This window comes from Heteronotia binoei, chromosome 13 (assembly GCF_032191835.1).
Source record: "Heteronotia binoei isolate CCM8104 ecotype False Entrance Well chromosome 13, APGP_CSIRO_Hbin_v1, whole genome shotgun sequence".
NCBI lineage: Eukaryota > Metazoa > Chordata > Lepidosauria > Squamata > Gekkonidae > Heteronotia > Heteronotia binoei.
The window spans coordinates 23,889,581-23,912,879 of record NC_083235.1 but is presented as its reverse complement, the minus strand read 5'-3'; the positions used below and the strand labels follow the sequence as shown (position 1 = coordinate 23,912,879).

The 23,299-nt window shown below is 45.0% G+C and overlaps 1 protein-coding gene across 1 annotated transcript; it reads left to right on the top strand.

The window, feature by feature from the left end:
• Positions 1-595: 595 nt before the first annotated feature.
• On the top strand, positions 596-21,393 carry NEMP1 (nuclear envelope integral membrane protein 1). The gene is made up of 9 exons (XM_060252958.1): positions 596-753; positions 3,378-3,493; positions 5,302-5,521; positions 10,174-10,246; positions 11,474-11,567; positions 12,447-12,561; positions 14,842-15,067; positions 16,958-17,131; positions 17,859-21,393. Exons 1-9 carry the CDS (start codon positions 660-662, stop codon positions 18,058-18,060), a joined length of 1,314 nt encoding a protein of 437 aa, XP_060108941.1. The 5' UTR covers positions 596-659; the 3' UTR covers positions 18,061-21,393.
• The last annotated feature ends 1,906 nt before the right edge of the window (positions 21,394-23,299 follow it).

Genomic DNA, 23,299 nt, shown 5'->3' with positions numbered 1-23,299 from the left:
TACCTCTCTCTTGAATAAAATTAGTGCAATGTGAAGAACTGGCCGCTTCAGGCCAAAAGGCGCTCTTGCTGCCAGCACCACGTAACTGGAGCCCCACAGTGGCTGCTATTGAAAATGATGCTATTGAAAATGGATGCTGGGAGAAGGGCGGGGTTGTCACGCAACAAGTTGCTAGGATGTGAATTCGACGGTCGTTAAGGGACCACACTGCCTTTACCGTGGATGTTAACCGTTGGTTGCCACGATAACTGTCGTTTGCCAAAACGAGCCTTGTTATCCTGGCTCTCGGATAGGCTGAAGCCGACACCAATGGGGAAGGAAGAAGGCGGGGCTGAATCGATGGCGGGCGGTTTGGAGAAACTTGCAAAAACAAACCCTTGTCGTTGGCCGTGAGGCGTTTACTTCACAGAGGCCAATCCTGCGCGGACGTCTGTCGTGATAGGCTTATGGAGTCATCACTCAATAAGTCCGTTGGCCCTACGGCAGCTTCGTGGTGTTTCTCCCGCCCCCCTCCGTTGAGCGGCCCTCCATTGGCTAATATTCGTATCAATTGGGCCAAGCGGGTGGGCGGTCCTACGTGTCCGAACTTCTGATTGGCTCGGAGAGTGACTGCGCCTCGAAATTCCAGCATAGAATGGGCGGTGGGTGAAGGAGCGGCCATGGCGGGAGGCATGAAGCCCGGCTCGGGGCCGTGTCAGCGGTGTCGCCTCCTGTTAGAGGCTGCCGTACTCTTGGCGATGCTGTGGGACTCAGGTAGGTGGGAAAGGAGCAGGGTGGAAGGATACATCGGGAGGAGTGAGTGATTGAGGCCTGGCGGCTGCCAGCTTCTCACCTGGCTGCTACTCCTGGCAGCGGGTCCCATGTCTATACATTAAGACATATGCTAAACCCACTCTCACTGAGTTAGTTATACATCAAAATAGGAGTCCAGTTGCACCGTTAAGACCAACAAAATTTTATTCCGAACGTAAGCTTTCGTGTGCTCCAAGCACACTAATTCAGACGAAGAATCAGGTACAATGAGCAGAGCTACATATAGCTGGTAGGCAGTGATTTAGAATGCAAAATGGTACAGATTTAAGCAATTGAGCAAATTGTTAATTTTACTGTTCTGTCATTGAATCTTAAATTTGTACCATTTTGCATTCTGAGCCACTACCTACCAGATAATTTTACTATTCTGTCATTGGATCTTAAATCTGTACCATTTTGCATTCTGAGCCACTGGCTACCAGCTATGTGTGGCTCTGCTCACTACCTGATTCCTCGTCTGATGAAGTGTGCTTTGAGCACGTGAAAGCTTATGTTCTGAATAAAACTAAGTTGGTCTTAAAGGTGCACTTGACTCCTACTTTGTTCTACTTCAGACCAACACGGCTGCCCATTTGGATCTATAGTTATACATCTACAGTATTCCAATGTATTTCTCTTTTAGAATAGTGTATCAGAATAATGTTTTTTGTATTGACATACTCAAAATAGGAATATTGGCTGTTTATCTCATTACATATACTAAACCCATTTTCACTATATTTTATTGTATTTTTATTGCAAACTAGAATGATGTTTATTTTATTTTATTTTTTATTTTATTTATATTCTGGCCTCCCCGCCGAAGCAGGCTCATGTTAAAAAGTAAATTAGGTGGACAAGAACATCACTATCCAATGTATTTCTCTTTTATCTGTATTGACATATTCAAATAAAGATATTGGCTGTTTATCTCATTACATGTACTAAACCCATCTTCCACTATATTGTAATGTATTTTTCTTCTAATGGCAAACTATATGTATGTTACATGTTAAAAGGTAAATTATTTGGATGGGAAAAACTTCTGAGAAAGAAATGCCCTCATTTTGGCCCAGACTTATAATAGAGTGACATTCTCACATTCTTATAATAACAGACATTCTCACAATTTGACATGTTACTGTTTTATTGGTTTCTCATGCTCGTGTTACCCAGATCAAAAGTTTGCTCAATTTGTTAATTTTACTACTCTGTCATTGGATCTTAAATTTTGCACTCTAAACCACTGCCTACCACCTATATGTAGCTCTGCTCACTGTACCTAATTCCTTGTCTGATGAAGTGTGCTTAGAGCACACGAAAGCTTACCTTCGGAATAAAACTTTGTTGGTCTTAAAGGTGAAACTTGCCTCCTACTTTGTTTAGCATGTGACAGACTTCCATTTGGTTCAGGGTGAGGGATATTTGCTAGTTTCTGTGTGTGAAGTTGGTTTGTTAAAGATCCAGGAAGGAGGTCTGTTCGGGTCCTTTTGACAGTCCTGCCTAGGCGTAATGAAGAAAGTGGTAGAAATCAGCAACAGTGCCTTACAGTGTGATCCTAGATAAGGGGTGGCCAAACTGGGGCTAGGAAGCCACATGTGGCTCTTTAACACATATTGTGTGGCTCTCGAAGCCCCCACCACCCTGTCAGCTGGCTTGGAGAAGGCATTTGTTTCTTTAAATCATTTCTTCAAGTCAGCTGGTGGATTGGAAAATGTATTTAAAGTTGCTTTCTTTCCACCTCTCCCATCTGTTGGCCTCCCTCCCTTTCTTGTGGCTCTCAAACATCTGGCATTTATTCTATATGGCTCTTACGTTAAGCAAGTTTGGCCAGCCCTGTCCTAGATAAACTTACTCAGGAGGAGGTACCACTCTGTGTTGTTTACTCCCAGGTAAGAGTGCATTGGAATGCATTTGTAAAGGGTTTTTAAGTGACCTTTCTGTGAGCCTAAAGCCTTCCTTATGGGCAAATATGGGGGTTTTGCTTTCCCTCCTAACATTTGTCAAACATGCTAATTCTGAAGCTTGTGTTGTGTTGATACTGTGTGTGGGTGACACATTGGTGGCTGGCTGTCATACTTGCTGGTCTTTTCCTTCATAAAGCCTTCCATTCCAGAGGCCTGTGGAGTGACTGTTTTCTAGCTAATGACAGCCTTGCATGGATACCAAAAGCCAATGAAATGTTAAGGTTCTCTTCTAAATCCATTTGTGATCAGATGGAGGTTTAAATTGGATTACTGTTCATTTAGTAGCTGCTGTGAACTGCATACCAAAGATAAGTATCATGGCATGTCATGTGGTGCAGAGAGAAATGATGGTTGATTTGGGTTTTTTTGTGCCATCCACTATTTCTTTCTGAAACAGAACAGTTAGTCTATCATTTCTGTGCCTTGCCAGCTGTAGACTTTATCACGTGTTTGCCATGAAATACTGAGTGGGCACTCTGGATCTTACTGACCATGCTAATCCTGACCTTTGTCTTGTATAAACTAGCCTAGTTTTTAGCTTCTTGGGGGACAGATCTGGTTTATGTTCATGTGAAGATCTTGCCAATTTATCTAAAGTATTCCTTTTTCTGCTTGAAGATGGGCAAATAATTCAACTTCAAGATCACCGCATGTGCACAGAGAAATCTTCCAAGCAGTTTTGCTACACAAACACTGTAATCCCCAAATGGCATGACATATGGACCAAAATTCAGGTAAGAATCAGAGTGACAGTGATGTCCTAATGGCTCAGTGATAATTGGACAGAGTTTAATAAGAAGGAACCAGCATGGTTTTCATCAAAGGGAAGTTCTGTGTAACCAGCCTTTTGGACTTGGAGAGTTTAATAAGCATGTAGATAAAGATAAGCCAGTGGACATTATGTGCTTCCAAAAAACTTGGCAAAAGTCCTTTACTAAAACCTCTTGAACAGATTTGGGAATTGTGGGATTCGTGGGGGAGTCTTTGTGAATTAATAACTGGGTAAATAGCAGGAAGCAGTGGGTAGAAGTTAATGGACAGTTCTCATGATGAAAAGAACTAAGCAGTGGTGTCCCCAGGCATGGGACTGGTGCTATTTAATTTTTTTCAAATATTATCTGGAATTGGGGACAAATGGTAATACGGCCAGATGCAGATGGCACCAAATTTTTCAGGATGGCCAGATAATGATGAGCTCTGAGAGGATATCTCTTAACGGGTCAGTGGGCAATGACATAGCAAAGGATGTTCACCATAAATAAATGTATACAGATGTCTAAAATAATGGTGACTGTGCAGGAAAGGGACCTCGGAGTTGCAGTGGATTGCTCCAAAGAAGTCAGCTCCATGTGAAACAGTAGTGGAAAATAGCAAATTCTTTGCTAGGAATTGTTAGGAAGGGGTTAATTAGAAAGCAGGAACAAAGACCATTCTAGTTTTTTGTTATGCTTACCTCTCTACAGGTATGCAACTTGCTAGGCAGTCACTGAGGTCTATTTGTTGACTAAAACTCATTCTCTTTAGAGCTGTGTCTCCTGCCCAGTTATTTGTGCGGTATGATATGAGCTGTCTGAGTCTTCAGCCCTCATATTTCATCTTATCTTTCTAAACTCTTGGTGGAAGTTTGAGCTTTCTCTATATAATCAATTGTGACATGAAAACAAAAAAGAAGAGACTTGTGGCAGCTTAAATACTAACAGATCAACTCTGGCTTCACTTTTAGTGGTCTGGAGCCCACTTTATCAGAAACATGAAATGTATCCTCAGCTGACCCAATGAGGGCACACAACATGCCAATGAGGAAGTAGACAGTCCTGTTTTGAGCTCTGGCCAGGAACTCCAGGTTCACAGAAATCCCAAGGAAACAATATGCAAGATCCATGCTTGCTTACAAGGAGATTTTAATATGCAGTGATCAAGCTTATAGAAATAGCAGGCTGTTCCCATCTGCTGTGTCTTGAACGTGCGTGCATATACACATACACACACAGTGATCGTGAGATGAGATACATAGCTAAAACTAAGCATTTTATATCCTAATTGCTGACTACAAGTAAAAAAAAAATTAATCAAGCTATCCCAAATGCTAGGATGAGCCTGGCCATCTCACATCTGGCATCTAGTGGTAAGAGAAAACAGGCTTCCTAGATAAGAGTTGTTAGAAGCATGGGAGGGAAGGATATTCTCTAGAGAGCAACCTGACTCCTGTCCCCTCACAGAACTCAGGGCAACTCAGCACCAGCCTGTAACAAAGATGGAATTACAAAGGCTATACAAGTCCATAAAAATGTATGCCAGAGGAGACAGGCTTGCTTTGCACTTCCTCAGGAATTTGGTTACACTATGCTGTCCTGCTTTGACAAGAGCACTGTTACCTAAAGCCCCATTTTATTATCTTCAGCATGTTCTACTGTTTGTCTTTTAAACTATATGCTTCATAAATATATCCCAAGTTTTGTACTGGCCAGTTCAAATGCTTTTTGTCTGGTGAGCGTTCCAGGATTTTTGAACTGAATCTCGCCTGTCCTTCTCTACCTTACAGATCCGAATAAACAGCAGCAAGGTGATCCGCATCACCCAAGTTGAAAACGAGGAGAAGCTCAAAGAACTGGAGGAGTTTAATGTGTGGAATTACATTGGCTCCTTCTTCAAAGAGAAGCTCAATGACACCTACATTAACATAGGGCTGTACAGCAGTAAAACCTGCTTGAAAGTTGACCCGCTTGAACCTAACACCAATTACAGCATCGTAATTGCTCGCAGTATGTCAAGCTTTACCTTGGTTTGTTGGGGAAGTTGTGTTGAGTGTCTGCCTATTCTTTATAGCAGCTGTACGCTTCCAGACTTTGGGACCTGCAGCTTTCAGGCATTCTGGTTGGGCTGAAATCTACAGTATGTCACAGAAGTGAGTACACCCCCTCACATTTTGTAAATATTTAAGTATATCTTTTAATGTGACAATGCTGAAGAAATGACACTTGGCTACAATGTAAAGTTGTGAGTCTACTGCTTGTATAACAGTGTAAATGTGCTGTCCCCTCAAAATTACGCAACACACAGCCATTAATGTCTAAACTGCTGCCAACAAAAGTGAGTACACCCCTAAGTGATAATGTCCAAATGGGGCCCAAAGTGTCAATATTTTGTATGGCCACCATTATTTTCCAGCACTGCCTTAACCCTCTTGGGCTCTTGGGCACCAGAGCTTCACAGGTTGCCACCGGAGTCCTTTTCCACTCCATGTCAATGTCACATAGCTGGTGGACGTTAGAGACCTTGTGCACCTCCACCTTCCGTTTCAGGATACCCCACAGATGCTCAATAGGGTTTAGGTCTGGAGACATGCTTGGCCATTCCATCACCTTTACCCTTAGCTTCTTTAGCAAGGCAGTGGTCATTTTGGAGGTGTGTTTGGGGTCGTTATCATGTTAGAATACTGCTCTGCGGCCCAGTCTCTGAAGGGAGGGGATCATGCTCTGCTTCAGTATGTCACAGTACATGTTGGCATTCATAGTTCCCTCAATGAATTGAAGCTCCCCAGTGCCGGCAGCACTCATGCAGCCCCAGACCATGACATTTCCACCACCATGCTTGACTGTATGCAAGATACACTTGTCTTTGTACTCCGCACCTGGTTGCCGTTACACACGCTTGACACCATCTGAACCAAATAAGTTTATCTTGGTCTCATTGGACCACAGGACATGGTTCCAGAAATCCATGTCCTTAGTCAGCTTGTCTGCAGCAAACTGTTTGCGGGGTTTCTTGTGCATCATCTTTAGAAGAGGCTTCCTTCTGAAACAACCCTGCAGACCAATTTGATGCAGTGTACGGCGTATGGTCTGAGCACTGACAGGCTTACCCCCCCACCCTTTCAACCTCTGTAGCAATGCTGGCAGCACTCATACGTCTATTTCCCAAAGCCAACCTCTGGATATGATGCTGAGCATGGGCACTCAACTTCTTTGGTCGACCATGGCGAGGCTTGTTCTGAGTGGAACCTGTCCTGTTAAACCACTGTATGGTCTTGGCCACCATGCTGCAGCTCAGTTTGGCAATCTTCTTATAGCCTAGTCCATCTTTATGTAGAGCAACAATTTGTTTTTTTTAGATCCTCAGAGTTCATTGCCATGAGGTGCCATGTGGAACTTCCAGTGACCAGTATGAGGGAGTGAGAGCGATAACCTGCTCCCCCTTCACACCAGATACCTTGTACCACTAATGAGTCACATGACACCAGGGAGGGAAAACGGCTATTTGGGCCCCATTTGGACATTATCACTTAGGGGTGTACTCACTTTTGCTGCCAGCAGCAGTTTAGACATTAATGGCTGTGTGTTGCATAATTTTGAGGGGACAGCACATTTACACTGTTATACAGGCTGTAGACTCACTATTTTACATTGTAGCCAAGTGTCATTTCTTCAGTGTTGTCACATGAAAATATTTTCAAAATGTGAGTGGGTGTGACATACTGTATCAAAGGTGCTAGAGCTGGAAATATAACAAAGGTGACTTGTAGTCTAGAACTGAAATGCCTCTCAGTATCCAATACTAATTTTAGTTGTCTTTAAAAGTGCTACAAAGCAAATTTCAAGATGTTCAAAATATGTGAGCCAAATAATAGTCCTTGCAGTGAATTAGAGTTTAGTCTGTTAAACATTTCAAATGCAGAATCTAAAGCCAACTTGATAAGAAAGCTGTTATTCCTGTGGTATTGTAATCTCATCCTGGGGAAACCTGCCCAATTTTTCATTTTCTACTGGGGAAAAAAATCTACATTGTAGTTTTGTTCTGTTGCAAAACAGTAATTCTCCACTTGATAACTTTTGAAAGCAAACTGTTGTGTTACCTAGTATGCAAGTACAAATAATGGTTGATTCATGCTTTTATATTCTGCACGAAGGTGGCGCCCACTCACTGTGACTGGCTCATGTGTTGGCTCTGTATTTATCTTGGGGAAACCAAATCATTTCCATGATGCATGTAAACGTCACAATTTGACATACTGCCACATGTGGTTTGTACCCAAGGATAAAGAGGAAATTGACCTTGCAAGCAAAGCTAAGTTGTTTAGTTGGCATGTATGTGGAAGGGATGTGGATGGAGAAAATCACTACTGAAAGAATAGAGAAGCCCTTTCTTTTTCATCAGGGAAATCAAAGCTACATAAGACTTACCGTATTTTTCGCTCCATAAGACGCACCTGAAGATAAGACGCACCTAGTTTTTAGAGCCGTTTGTGTGAATTTAGAGGCATTTGTGTGAATTTTTTGCAGTATTCGCTCCTTAAGACGCACACACTTTTCCCTCCACTTTTTTGGGGGGGGAAAGTGAGTCTTATGGTGCAAAAAATACTGTAATCTATTCCTTATAATTTAGAAGGTAGATCCCCTGCTCAGTGTGTGTCATATGGATGCATGTAAGCTTGTCACACTGTACTTTGGAATCACAGTTTGCAAAGTGCAGGGGCTCTCTGGTTGGCACACTATATGATTGTCATTTATAAGCTGTACATGACTGATGTGGTTCCCCCCCCCCCCCATGAGAGCCAGTTTGGCGTAGTCGTTAAGTGTATAAACTCTAATCTGGGAGAATTGGGTTTGATTCTCACTTGTCCACGTGCACCTGCTGATGTGACCTTGTGTCAGTCACAATTCTTGAAAGTGCTGCTCTCTCAAGAGCAGTTTCTTAAAAGAGCTCTCTCAGCCCCACGTACCTCACAGGGTGTCTGTTGTGGGGAGAGGAGGAGAAGGGAGATTGTACGCCGTTCTGAGGCTTTGAGTGAAGGGCAGGGTATAAATCCAGCCTCTTCTTCTCTTCTTATTTTATTTATTTATTTATTTATTTAATACATTTATAGCCTGCACTTTCCCATGAAGGGCTCAGGGCAGATTCCAACAAGCTAAAACATTTAAAACCAACAATAAAACATCAAAATAGTTAAAGCAATTAAACCAATACATTAAGTCAGTCATTTAAGACAGCATGGATGGTATAAGCACTTGAGGTGTAATTATCGTGGGCAGCCTAAGTTGCCCCAAGGTGTCAACAGTATTGGCTTTAAATGAAGTGACAGTCATTGCTGGGAGGCCAGTTGGGTGGTATAGTAGGGTGGTATAGTAGACGTCCGCTTGCCTCAACCATAGACCTGGCGGAACAGCTCTGTTTTACAGGCCCTCCGGAATGGTAACAAATCTAGAAGGGCCCAAATCTTTGTAGGGAGCTGATTCCACCAGGTCAGGGCCAGGGCCAGCCGGATGTCCTTTGGGCCAGGGATGGTCAAAAGATGTTGGCTGGCTGATTGCAATGGTCTTCGGGGCTCATATAAGGAGAGATGGTCCCGCAGGTATTTTATTTATTTATTTTATGATTTATATCCCGCCCTTCCCAACAAGTGGCTCAGGGCGGCTCACAACACCGTATGCCAGTCCCAGGCCACACAAGGCTTTAAACGTCAATACTAAAATCTTGAAGCGGATCCGGTACTCGATAGGTAGCCAGTGCAGACTGCGCAGCATCAGCCGACTGCTTGCCCATAAAGGCAATTCAGTAAGCAATCATGCTGCTGCATTCTGCACCAGCTGGAGTTTCCGGATCAGTCCCAAGGGTAAGCTTGCGCAGAGTGAGTTACAGTAGTCCAACCTGGAAGTGACTGTTGCATGGATCACCGTAGCTAAGTCCCAAGGAGCCAGATAGGGTGCTAGTTGTTTGGCCTGCCGAAGATGGTAGAAAGCAGATCGTGCAACAGTTGTGACCTGGGCCTCCATAGAAAGGGTGGCATCCAGTATCACACCCAGACTCCTCACCTTCTGAGCTGGCACAAGAGGTGCGCCATCCAGGGTGGGGCGCTGGATGCCCAGTCTTGGCCCCCCGCGACTCATGAACAGGACCTCTGTCTTAGTTGGATTAAGTTTCAGTCAGCTCAGTTGTAGTCAACCAGCCACTGCTTCCAGTGCCCTGGTCAGATGGTCTGGGGCAGAGTCTGACTGGCCTTCCATCATCAGATAGAGCTGGGTGTCATCTGCATACTGGTGACAATCCAGCCCAAAACCTCTGGCAATCTGGGCAAGGGGGTGCATGTAGATGTTAAACATCATTGGCGAGAGAATAGCTCCCTGCGGTACGCCACATTCTAGTGGATAACGCAGGGAGGTCTGCTCGCCAATTGCCACCCTTTGTCCCCGACCATGGAGGAAGGAGGAAAACCACTGTAAGGCTGAACTCCAGTGTCGGCGAGGCGGTGGGTCATTAGATCGTAATTGACCGTGTCAAACGCTGCTGAAAGATCTAGAAGCAATAGCAGCGCTGAGACATGGGTCTTTGCATTGGCAGCTGTTAATCCAACTGTTCTGGGAGCTGGTAGGCCAGTCAAAGCCAGTTGCTTGACATGGAACTGTTTTGTTTCTTGTAGCATTTGATCCCAAGCTCTTCGTGGTTTCATTTCTGGGCCTCTTGCTGTTCTTCTGTGGTGACTTGATGAGCAGGTGAGCATTTGAATGGGTAGAAATGGGGTTGGTTGTGCTTAGATGTAAATAGTGACTGTTCCTATGCAAAAACCTTCATAGGTATTTTTTGTTGTTGTTTATATGTAAGGTAACTGGTTTTCTTTAGTTTGGCTAAAGCAGTGGAATACATTCTTATACTGCTGGGGGGGGGGCCCTGCATAATTATTTATTTTATTCGATTTTTAGCCTGCCCTTCCCGTAGAACAGGCTCAGGGTGAGTTATTCCTTAATTGTTAAAGAAAAATCATGTCCCCTCAGCAGTATAAGAATAAATACATTTATGCATCTAGGTAAGGGTTGTTGTAAATGCTAACATTAATCTGACTTGCTGACAGACTGTTATAATTTTGACTTCAGCTTGTTAATTCAGACCTACCTGTTGCCAGTTTTCCTGTGTTATTTTTCCTACGGAAACACATGTGCAGGTGCTTGCAAAAAAAGGACTTAAAAAGCAGGTCCTTAAAAAGACTGTCTCTGGCAAACAAAGCCAAGCTTGTGGCTTCAGTTCTTCATTGTCCTGCCTGGTCTCTTGGTTAACAAGATAACAGTTTGCTTGGAACATTCAGGGGTGTGCGTGTATGCTTCCAAAAGAACCCCAGTGGTGATCTCTTCATTGAATCGTGGGTGCCTGGCCCAGCACAAACTGGGGGACTGGAAGCTACATACACTGAAGTTCAGTGCAGTGTCAGAGATAAAGCCCATCCTTATTGGGAGGAGGGGCAGTAGTGAGGCCTTCTTGCAAAGTCCACACCACTGAGTCCTGCAGCTCCCCTGCTTTGTGCACCATTATGGGAGTGTGTTCAAGATGCCTGGTGACTCTCCTCCTGCTGCTCCACATCCAGGCAGAAATACACCGGAAACAGTTGTAAGTCGAAGCAGGATTGCTTCTTGTACCTTACTGCGGGGATGTGGCTTTGTTGCCCAGACAACTGGGTTCCTGTTAGCTTTTCCTTCTGGCCGATGTGGCTTGCTCCATCTTGGGTGAGGTTTAGAGTTGCTGTCCCCTCTAGTTGGCCTCTTTCTGGAATGGAGGACAGCCAGGTGAATGGCAACCTCAAATTCCACAAAGGTCCAGATCGTGCAAGTCTCTGGAATCTGTGCTCATCGGTTGTACACAGCCGCCTGTCTCAAATCTTCTGGCATAAATCGGAGATTTAATACTCCTGATTCCTGCACAGCAATTCAGGTGACAATTATCTTTTTTAGGAGCTCGCTGTTTTTCTATTCAGCCGGAATAAGCATTGGCATGCTAAGTTCGCTGCTCGTCCTCATCTATCTCATGTCTAGAATGGTGCCCAAGGTGAGTGATGCCTCCCTTCTATAGCCTGTATCAGTGGGACTTTTCAGTTTTTAGACAAGAGACAACTGGGGGGGCATGATAGAGGTTTATAAATTATGCATGGAGTGGAGAGAGTTGAAAAAGATTTTTCTCCCTTTCCCAGAATAGTAGAACTTGGAGGGCATCCCATGGAGCTGATGGGCAGTAGATTCGGGACAGATTAAATGGAAATAGTTCTTTACACAGTGAGTCATTAAATCATGGAATTTGCTGCCAAAGGATGTAGTGACGGCCACAGCAATAGATGGCTTTAAAGGGGGATTAGATAGATTAATGGAGGCTAGATCTATCAGTGGCTGTTTGCTATGGGGACAGTCAGCCTCTGAATCAGGAGGCAACATGATGGAAAGGGCTGGGCTTTTATCCCCAGTTGTTGTTCCACCAAAGGAACTGGTTGGCCATTGTGTGAGATACAGGATTCTGGTCCAGATGGATCACTGGTGTGATCTGGAGGGCTCTGTGTATGTCCCCTTGCACATTATTTTTCTCTGTGTTGGGATCCTGCTGCAGAGAAAATTCTGTAATGTGAGCCTCCACCTGTAGCAGTACAGCCCAGACACTGTTTTTTCTATTTTGCTCATTTGTTTGTGAGAACTGGGTAGGGTGTCCAACTGAACCCTTTCAAAAGATCCGACTTGACTTCCCCTTGCCAGGCTGTGTGGACTGCCCCCGGCCAGACAAATATTTCATTAACCAGGTGGGTAGCCTAGAAACCTGATTTTAATAAAATCTAGAATCAAAATAGGCACATCTTGGGACCAGTTGCATCGTCTGCCCCTTCAGGAGCACCAGAATAAACAATGTCTCATGAGGAAATTATTTGTCCTTTCTGTGCCCTAGAAAAGTCCTGTGTACCTCATGCTGGCAGGAGGCTGGTCTTTTTCTGTGTACCTCATCCAGCTGGTCTTCAGGAACCTGCAAGAGATTTGCAAACTATATTGGGAGTATCTGCTGGGTAAGTGTGTGCCTGCCTTAGTGTATGCCTCTACTGAATTGTGATCCTCATGTGTCTTTCATGTTTCGGAGCAAGCCTGTTTTAGGAAACGTAAGGAGTTTCACTTCCTTCAGTCTCTGTGCCTCAAAACAGAAGTCTCACTTCAGGAATTTGCCCTCTGCTTCCGGTAAGCTTGAGGTTTGTAAAAAAAAATTAGAGGTTCTCATTAGGGCTAATTGAGCTGCATGGGTTGTCTTAATCACCAGGAATGTATGGCTTTTTCTTTTTTTGGTTTTAAGTGCTCAGCATTTTTTGCTCAAACAGGATTTGGAGGCCTGAAGCAGACAGCTCATCTGGGATTTGGGTTGTTGGCCCTTTGTGATGCAAGGTGTTTGGGTGGATTATGGAGGAAATAAGGACATCATTGATGAGGGTTTTAAATGACCAGCCTGTTGCATAACATCAGAATCCTCAAATTTAATCTTGGTGGGGGTTTTTGCCTTCATACAGGAATTAATAACCATTGTAGTTCTCGCCCCACCTCCTGGCTTCAGAGGGCAGAGCCCCAGCCCTTGGCACAGTACCTGCTGGGCACCCAAGCCCCTCCCTGTCTGGAAAGTTGTTTGCCTCATCACAACCTGTACCTTAAGACTCAGTTCTGTCCTTGTGTCCCATTTGAGATCTCAGATGTGTCAATGTGGTGTGGTGGTCAGACATTAGGATCTGGGAAACCCAGGTTCAAATCTCCACACTGCTGTGGAGGCTTGCTAGGTGACCTTGAGCCAGCCACACGTTCTGAGCCTAACCTTCCTCACAGAGTTCTTGTTGTGAGGATAAGATGACGAACAAGAGACTGGATTTATACCCGCCCTTCACTACCCAAAGGAGCCTCAGAGCGGCTTACAACCTCCTTTCCCTTCCCCCAACAGATACCCTGCAAGGTAGGTGGAGCTGAGAGGGCTCTGAGAGAAACTGCTCTCAAGAGGAACAGCTCTGTGAGAACTTGTGACTGACTCAAGGTCACATCAGCAGGTGCCTGTGGAGGAGTGGGGAATCAAACCCAGTTCTCCCAGATAAGAGTCCGCACACTTAACTACACCAAATGAGGAGGGAATGTGGGCCACTTTGGGACTCCATTAGGGAGAGAGGCCAGGGGTATAAAAGAAAGAAACAACATTAAAACCTAGACTGCAGAGGATGCTGAACCAGATGCACCTCAATAACTCTGCCTTGGTCTCTCAAGCTTGCTTGCTGAGAGTTTGCTGGTCCTAATGAAGCTGGAAGAAGGCTTTTTATACACTTCTGGACAGTCCACTTCTGGTGGAGATGCCACAGTCAGCACAGACTCCAGGGCCTGTTTCCTCGGCCCCTTGCCTCATTCTTTTGTGAGTTTGATGTAGTGGTTAAGTGCATGGACTCTTATCTGGGAGAACTGGGTTTGATTCCCCACTCCTCCACTTACAGATGCTGGAATGATCTTGGGTTAGCCATAGCTGTTACAGAAGTTGTCCTTGAAAAGGCAGCTGCTGTGAGAGCCCTCTCAGCCCCACCTACCTCACAGGGTGTCTGTTGTGGGGGGAGAAGATATAGGAGATTGTAAGCCGCTCTGAGCCTCTGATTCAGAGAGAAGGGCGGGGTGTAAATCTGCAGTCGTCTTCTTCTTTTGTTAGGACATGTAGATATCATGAGCAAAGAAGTTGCCTGTACATCCATTCCCACACTGCACGTCATCTTACTTAAACTTTTTTATTTGAACTTGCTTATTTAAAATATAAACTAGCCCAGTCCTTCACAAGCATTTGAAGCAGTTTACAAAAACATTACAGTAAAATTGAAAAAGTCAGAATCAACTTTGTGGAAGCAATTCCAAGCTGATAAAAGCAGCAAAAGTAACTTTTACTAGAGAAAATGTAAGGGGGGAAAACATTCGGTTTATAGGAGTCTGTGTAGAATGTCCAGTGCTTTGGCTTCGGTCACCACCTGCTCTCTGCTGGACAGCGTTTTTCTGTCCTTCAGCTGATTTGGTTTATTGCAGATGAACGCAGTGGCCTATAGTGTGTTCATAAGTAGCATTACACCCTTCTTGTCCTGTTTCCTTGAGTGGGCTTAGAAGGGTTTTACTATACTTAGGATTGTGTTGGTAGTGGAGGTTCTCATTTCCTATGCTGATCTCTGGTCCTCTGGCCACAGTCATTCCTGAAGTGAGAATGGTTCAGAACTCCAGTGAGAAGTAATTTTAAAAAGTATAGCGTGCCTTTTACCTCTTCATGTATCCTTATATATTTCCCCCCCTCCTCCTAGGCTACATGATTGTCGTAGGGTGCCTCAGCTTCGCCGTCTGCTACAGACATGGCCCCCTGGAGAACGAGCGCAGCATCAACCTCCTCACTTGGGGCCTGCAGCTCCTGGGCTTGCTGCTCCTCTATTGCGGCATCCAGATACGACAGATTGCCATCGCCTTGATCGTCATTGCCCTCTGCACTAAAAACCTGGAGTACCCAGTCACGTGGGCCTATGCCATCTACAGGTGACAGATGGGCGGCACGGGTATGGCTCGTCGTAGAAGGCACAAACCACTGATAGTCCCATTAAAGGACTCCTAAGAAAATGAGCAATGTGTCTGTGTCTCTGTGCTGAAAACACTGCAAGAGATCAGACACTGTTCTGGGAGAATTAGGATTTCATACTGGCAGGTTACTCTGTATTGCTTGATTTTGTCCAAATCCTTAATTTCAGGCTGTCTGTAGATAATCTGGAGTTGAATAATAGGAATGATTGAATTCTATCTCTCCCTCTCTCTTCCAGCCACACAATTCTGTTCTGAATATGCTCTATTCTGATTGTTCCTTGCGTTGAATTTGATAGGTCTTTGTGGAATAGAATAACTACAAAACCTTGTATCCACAGACAGCAGCAAGTGAGAGGTGGGGTTGTTTGAAGGTCTGTAGGCATGCGTTTCTATAACCCCTTGATTTTTGGGATCATGGGAGAAGCACACCAAGGTGTTTCCCAAGGTTTTCTAGAGGGAAAGTGCCTTTTGAAGTCACAACAATGAGGTTGGTGGTGTCTGTACTTGTGGACTCTAATACAATATTAACAACATATTGCACAATGGAGAACCTACTTTTTAATATCCCAGAGAATACTGGTGTACTTTTCTGATGATCCCTGAATTGCACAGGTCCATGGATTCAATTATTTTGTGGGGTGATGTGTACAGTTTTCAGTTACTGGGAAAACTCCTGGATCCTAGGAATGAATGCCCATGGACTTTTTAAAAAACCCACCCCTAAATCTTCAGTCTCTGGATACGAGAGAAATGAGCTCAAAAAATTAAAAAGCAAGCCTTGAAAAGAGATTCCATGACATTCCCATAAATTGGATCCTGTCTTGGTCGCTTTCCATAGGAGGTAGATGGGAAGAGGGTGAAACACCTGTGGTGATACCTGCTTGAATAGACCTTTGCAGCATTCCCTAAAGGTGACTGATTTTTGCAGGGGACATCTGGTAGCTTGCTCAGTACAGCGCAGACCAGTAGACCAAAACTCACTATCCCTAGGTGCTAATATTCAAGGCAGGTAAAATTACATGCTTACTCCTTTGCTTGTTCAAATCAGAACTGGGCCACTGCTTGGCAGAGACAGCTTGCTCCAGAGTAGGCATATTGTATTAGTATTGATTATCTGTTGCCTGAGTTGTTGGGAGTTAAGGCATCCGGTAGTGTATTTGCCCCTTGTGTGGTCTCACGTGGTGCACATTGCAGTGAGTCGCTGGTGGGCTATGCCCTGCATCTTGCAGGGGGGAGAATATGGGCAAGCAGATGCTGTCTTAATCCCAAACCCTTGGGTTTCTACTGTTAGATCAAAATCTACCACTAGGTGGCATCCTTGGAAGCTTCGTAAAAGCCCTTTGCCTTTTAAGAGTAGCATCAAGACTAGCAGCATGCTAGTAAGATGAGCCGCAGGTGGCTGAAGATTCCTCAGTGTTGAAAGCTGGACACCAAAGCTCGCTTGTACCCCAAAGCTCAAAAACCTGTTGCTGCCCCTCTGTTTGGGTCTCTGCGGGGGGGAAAGATTAAATGATACCCATGTTTGAGACTATGCCAGCTGATAGTTTGATCAGTTGATCCCCTACTTTGAGTGTTGTTGTGTGCTAACAAAACAACATGTGCAAAAAGTTGCCAGGCAATCTACAAAAATAAGAGCAGTAGGACAGAACCACGCTCAACCAGGCCCCGTCTTGGCCCACGACAGCCTTTACTGACTTTCTGCCCTCAAACTTGAATTTATCTGTGGTGCTCTGAGAAAGAGTCTGGAATCCGAGCTTTGTCTTTTGAGCTACCTAGGAGCTTTTGCAAGAAGCCAGGCTCAGGTGCTGAGAGGCAGAACTTCCACTAACGCCCTTGCTGTCCTAGCAGGAAGGTGTGCACTGCCACAGAAAAGCCCAGCCCGCCACGTCTGTTAACGGAGGAGGAGTACCGCCTGCAGGGGGAGGTGGAGACACAGAGAGCCCTGATGGAGTTGCGGGAGTACTGCAACAGCCCAGAATTCTCTGCCTGGAAAGCAGTCTCCCGCATCCAGTCTCCAAAGAGGTACTGGGGAGAACTTGAATGCTGTAGAATTTATTTGGAAGTGTATGAGCGAAAAGCCTGGGGGAATCTTCAGAAGGATGCCCAAGCACAGCTGGCCCTGCCATTAGACAAACTAGGTGATTGCCTAAGGCACTGGCCTTCTGGGGGAGCCGAATTGGGTACCCTCCATGTGACTCAGTGATGTTATCAGTGCTGGGGGGAAGTTAACCTGAAGTTAGCCTTGCCTAGGGTGCCAGACAGTCTAGGGCGGGCCCTGTGTCCAAGCTACAAACCCAGCTGTGGAAGTGAGTTAGGATCTGGGATGGTTAAAGGATAGGGAATAGGAATGAGTCGTAAAGCCCCCCCTTTGTGCTGCCTTTGTGCCGTGAAAATCTATCAAGCGTATTTGCCTTGTTACAAACTTGGCTGCCCCGTAACCTCCAAGACACTGAGGTCTTACAATTAATTAATTGAACAACCGTGCTTAGCTTAATGACATCCTGATGTTTAAATCGTGCATGGGGATTGCCTAGCTGCTGCAGTGTCCTTAATAGGGAAGCGGTCATGGCTCAGTAGAAGAGCATCTGCTTGGCAGGCAAGAATCCCCAGCATCTTCACTTAAAAGTTTCTGGCAGTAGTTGATGGGGACCCTGGGGAGCCATCACCAGTCTGAGCAGCTAGTAGTGGCTTTGAGGGACCGAGAGTCTGATTCAGTGTAAGGCTTCACGTGTGCTGTCTTTCCCTCCAGGTTTGCTGACTTTGTGGAAGGCTCCTCGCATCTTACCCCTAATGAGGTCTCTGTCCACGAGCAGGAATACGGGCTGGGAGGGTCTTTCCTGGAAGATCAGCTCTTCGAAGAGGAAGAGATGGATGACGATAGCTTTGACGAGGACAATGGCATGGACACCTCGCTGCCCCAGAACCACTTGTCATTCATGCACATGGATTGACTGGCAGTGCCCCCTGCTGAGGCAGGGTGAGAGTTGCAGCTTGGCTGCCCCTCTGCCACAACGAGCACCTCCTACGGCAAGACGACCATGTGTGTGGCTGTTGTATACAGAGGCAGACACCGTTGGCAGATGCTGCAACCTGGGGAGGGAGTGGTGTCTACAGGCCATTAAAAGTGCTGCCATCCATTCCAGACAATGAACCAAAGGTGGACTGTACAACGCTTGGCGTGCACCCAAGCGTCCTGAACCAAAGTGCCGTCCGGACTGCAAATCAGCCTGGACCCGGGGCTGTCACTTGTGAATGAGGCTGAGAAATGGGTGCAGTGGGGGGGGGGTGAGACTCCTAATGAGGAGATTTGCTAACATTGAGACGGGCGCTACGGAGGAAGGAAGGGCTCAAAAGAATGGAATCCGATTTCCAGGTGAGGCATGAATTTGACACAGTGTGCTCTAAGCCGCCTCCTTGGAGACACAGAAATGTGGTCCTTTGGGGCAGGCTTGCCAGGGTGGCCACGGGAGCTGGGCAGAAAGGCCACTTGACCCAGGAAGCTCCCAGCAGTTGTGCAGCTCTTGCTTTGGGGTTTACCCTCCACTTTGCACGGCTGCATTTTCTTGCCTTGCCATTCCCACATCCGCCGGCGGCTGCCCCATGCCGTATCTTTGACTCAAACAATGGATACTCAGTATAGATTAGCAACACCAAGAAAAACCGAGTAGCACAACACTATATTCTTAAAGATATACAGTCAAGTGTAACAAAAATCAATGTCATAGAAGATTCTTGTGTGAGAATCAAGTCCTCAGTATCTGTTGATCCCTGGTGTGAATCCAGGGAAGACAGCCATCCATGTGGCAATGTAGCACAGTTGTAGTCCACAATACCGGTAACGTTACCAGTAATGAGAGTGTGATAAGGCGTGCCTGCAAAAAGCAGTTTGTACTGGTGTCCCCATTTGTGAAAAATTGTTTATATTGGGAAACTATGATGCATTGATTGCTGGTAGAGTCTACAATTGAGAAAGGCAGGTCTGAAACCGATATTGTGGACTACAGTTGTGCTACATTGCCACGTGGATGGCTGTCTTCCCTGGATTCACGCCAAGGATCAACGGATACTGAGGACTAGATTCCCACACAAGAATTTTCTATGACATTGATTTTTGTTACACTTGACTGTAAATTGGTAATGTATCTTTAAGAATATAGTGTTGTGCTACTCGGTTTTTCTTGATGTTGTGTATCTTTGGCTCAGACAGGGTTTTTATTTGCTTCCAAACAAGATGCTGGCACAGGGGTCTATGTGGCCCCCACCTGCTTTTTTGTGTGTACTTGTTTTTGACGCTGTACTGGGAGGACGTGAATTGGGGCAGTAGAAACCAACATTGCTCACAGAGAAACCATTGATGGCAGTGGGCAATTCTCTGGGCAGTTTCTAGATAGCTCTTGAATCCTGTAAACAGCAATGGCTTAAATAAATTGTCTCTGATTTGTATGCCATAAGAGGACTGCAGTTCCTTGACTGCCTCCTGTGGAAATCCTGCAGCTGCTTCTTAGCATCCTTCTTGGATACTGCTAGCTCTATGGCAAACCTGCCAGGGTGCAGAATCTCCTTTTGTTTTTCTATGCAGGTGTTGCTGTAACATTCTAGGTGAGAATTTGGCTGAGGGTTGACAGCGGTAAATTTCCCATAACCAACGTGTATGTCTTTTGTTCACATGTAGTTGTCTGATGGTGGTGCAGGGTTCTTTTCTCCCTAAAGTCAACTGTGACTGCAATAGGATTTACCTTGTGGCTTGTAGCACCTTATTCTCCCTCCTTTATTGGTGGGTTGGCTGTTATAGTACTCTTGAATAAGCCGGGAAGTATAGCAGCATTGTGATCAAATACATTAAGTGAAAGTCTGCTTTTCTGCAGATGAAAGAACAATCTCGTAACTGGCTCTGAAAGCATTTTTATCCAGACCTGTCAAATTCTGCCACTGCCCTTTTTTTTAATTGTGGATAATTCTTGAAATTGAACAAGAGGGAGACACACTTCTGGATTACTTTATTTGGATCCTAATTGTCATAGAGTTTGTATCTTTGCAAAGTAGCTCTACAAAGAAATATAGTAAAGGCCTATATTTTTGGTGTAGCTGTTACTGATAGGTTAGTGGGGATTGGATATTCAAAAAGCGGATTGTCTGGGTCTCTCTGAAGTTATTTTCAGGGACAACCTCCTCAAAAATAGAGTTTGCTAACATATGTGAGAAAACTTTGACAGGTGTCTTGTGCCTTACCGTTTGCCTGTACAAGCAAATGCAATAAAAGGAACAGGTAGCCATAATCTTCTCACCTGTTTTGGCTGTCCTGTTTCCTCTTACCAGCCTGTCACTCAAATGTTTGCAAAGTGCTCGTACTTTGCAAAAACTTGCGACTTAAATATGCACAGGAGCCTTTTATGTATGGAAACAGCTTTCCAGTTTCATAACTTGGGGACTGTGGAACATATTCAGATTTAGTCAGAAAGCGTAGAGACCTGCGTTTGTAGACGTCCTTGACTAAGGGTTTGGGGCAACATGGTACTGTTGCTGAAAACTGCAAGCTTTCCATCATTCTTCTATCCTGCTCCCCTTGCCATGTCTGCGTTTCTCCAGCAGATGTGGATGGGAAAAGGAATGTCAGGGTTTGAGGTAGGTTGTTACAGAGAGTGAGGAGATGACAACATAGGGGCTGTGTGTTATCGTTTTTACCCTCTGCTTTCCTGGAGGTGATCTGATCCATCCTCTTGCGTTCTGTGTTTAGAACTCGGGTCTCAAAAGCAAAATTGCTAGCGATGTTCATCCCCCCTTAAAGAGTTAAGCTGAAGTCTGAATCACAGCCAAGCATCCCTCTGAATGTGTTTGAACCCCTCCTTAAAATGTTTTTGCTTCAAGTCCTATGCAAAAACAGCTTCATGCACAAACTGTGACTGTTGCCTCTCTTCAAGCACTGCGACCAGCATGAAAGCACTGTGCTTTCCCACTCAGATCAGCTTATGCACGTTGGCTGGGAAGGGCAAAATTTATGCAGTGTCTCTTATTCCTTGTGGAATATAAGCCATAAAAGGGGGTGGCGGGGAGGAAAAGAAAGGAGGTTGTCTCCTAACCATAGATCAAAATGCTTGCATATCTTGATTTTTTAAAAAAAAATTAAACATTTTTGTCTTTAATTTTTATTTCTTCCATGAGGTCAAAATATTTTTTTAAAACACTGAATGTACTGATATGCTGTTGAAATGCTTTGAGTTGTAAAGGATTGAGATTTTTATAAATAAAGTTACGTTTTGCAGGGGATCCTTCTCCTTGTAGGAAAACGGTTCTTGTGTGATGTGACACTTGGACTGATGAGGGTGGTTGACATACCAGCCCTCCTTCTCCGTGCTAGGAATCTGTCTTGGCTGCAGAGAGTCTCTGCCTTGTGTTTCTGTCAAAACCCACTTGCCTCTTGGTACTTCAGAGTGGCTGTAATGTTATCATTATGAGGGCTATGAGATCAGTTGTTGCGAGTGGGAAAGATGGGCAGCAGGAGACTCCCCTCCCACCTTCTCCCTAGTGATTGGTGCCGTAACATGAACACAGCTCTATTTACGTATTTACAGGGCTGCTTTTGTAGCAAGAACTCCTTTACATATTAGGCCATACCCCTCTAATAATCTGCCTGGAGCTTACAGTAGGCCCTGTACTAAGAGCCCTGTAAGCTTTTGGATTGGCTATATCAGGGCTGTGTGGCCTAATATGCAAAGGAGTTCCTGCTACAAAAGAAGCCCTGCATAGTTATATGTATGCTTGATGTGATATACAGACTCCACTGAAAAGCACTGTGGCATGGGTGACATTGACTGATGGCCCATTCACCTATGCAAAGCATTGACATGCACCTGTGAACCGAACTCCAGTGTGTGTCTATCTGTCTCACATTTGGCTGGTAGGGAAGCTGGGAGCTGCTACGCCCATATTTTGTCCTCCATGTCTGGAAAACAAGTGTGAGATGGCCTGTAGTTCCCTTCATAACAGCAGGCCCAAGGGAAGCAAACCAAACTAAGCAGTAAGCTTTGATATTTGACAATACCTCTCTGGACTGATTGTGCCAGGATTTACAGATCAATCTGTTTGGGGCAGGTTGCTACCTCTGCACCAAAAGTCCTGGGTTCAAACTTTGGATATCAGATAGTGAGGCTAACAGACTTTTGCTTGCAATCTTGAAGAGCTGTTGCCTGTCCACCCAGATTGGGCTGGATGAGACTAGTTATCTGGTTTTGATTAAAGGTAGTTTCATATTATCACTTTAAAATCCTACAGTTTTCCCCCGCCCCATAGAAATTGTGGCTAAGCTGCTTATGGAGAATTTGTAGTTCTTATATTCAGTTGATCTGTCAGGTATGTTGTCTCCTTGAAAAGGTGCAAAAATGCCATAATGTCTACTAGATAGATTGTTGGGATACACTGGCATTAAGGTTTCAGGCTTGGTGTATCCTCTAAGATTTTTGCTAAACCCTGTATTTGCCAAAATCATGACAGTATCTCCAAATCTAGTTCCCAATGAAGAGTCAGCAAATGGCAGATATGTAGGCTAATTGGCCTCATTCGTCCCCCCCCCCCTTTTCTGCTCTTCCAGTGACTGATTCAACAGCAAATTAGGGGCGATATGATTCCTAATAACAAAGATAATGTGCAGTTTCTGGATGTTCATTGTATTCATTCAAAATTATAACTGCAAAGCAGAATTCAGTACATTTGATAGGCTCAATAGGGAACAGACTTCAAGCAGCATCATTTTTAGCCCTTCCTTCTTCCAGAGTTGGCTTTAAACACAGTTTGCTGATGGCAATGAGAATCATTTTATTTGAAGGCTAGCCGTGATCACATCACAAACCACACACGAAGCTGCCTTATACAGAATCCGAATCATTGCTCTTTTGAATTGTCTACTCGGGTAGGACCTCTTGAGGACTGCAGGGAGACATCACCTACTACTTGATCCTGTTGGCTGGAGATGGAGGGGTTTGAAGCTGGGACTTTTTTTACAATAAGAGTTGTTCAGCAGTGGAATCAGCTCCCAAGGGAGGCTCCCCTTCACTTGTGCTCTTTAAGCTGCGGCTGGACAAACACTAAGGGATGTTCTGAGCTGATCCTGCATTGAGCAGGGGGTCGGACTAGATGGCCTTTATGGCCCCCTTCCAACTCCCTGATTCTAGGAAAAGTCAGGAGCAGCAGCCAGGG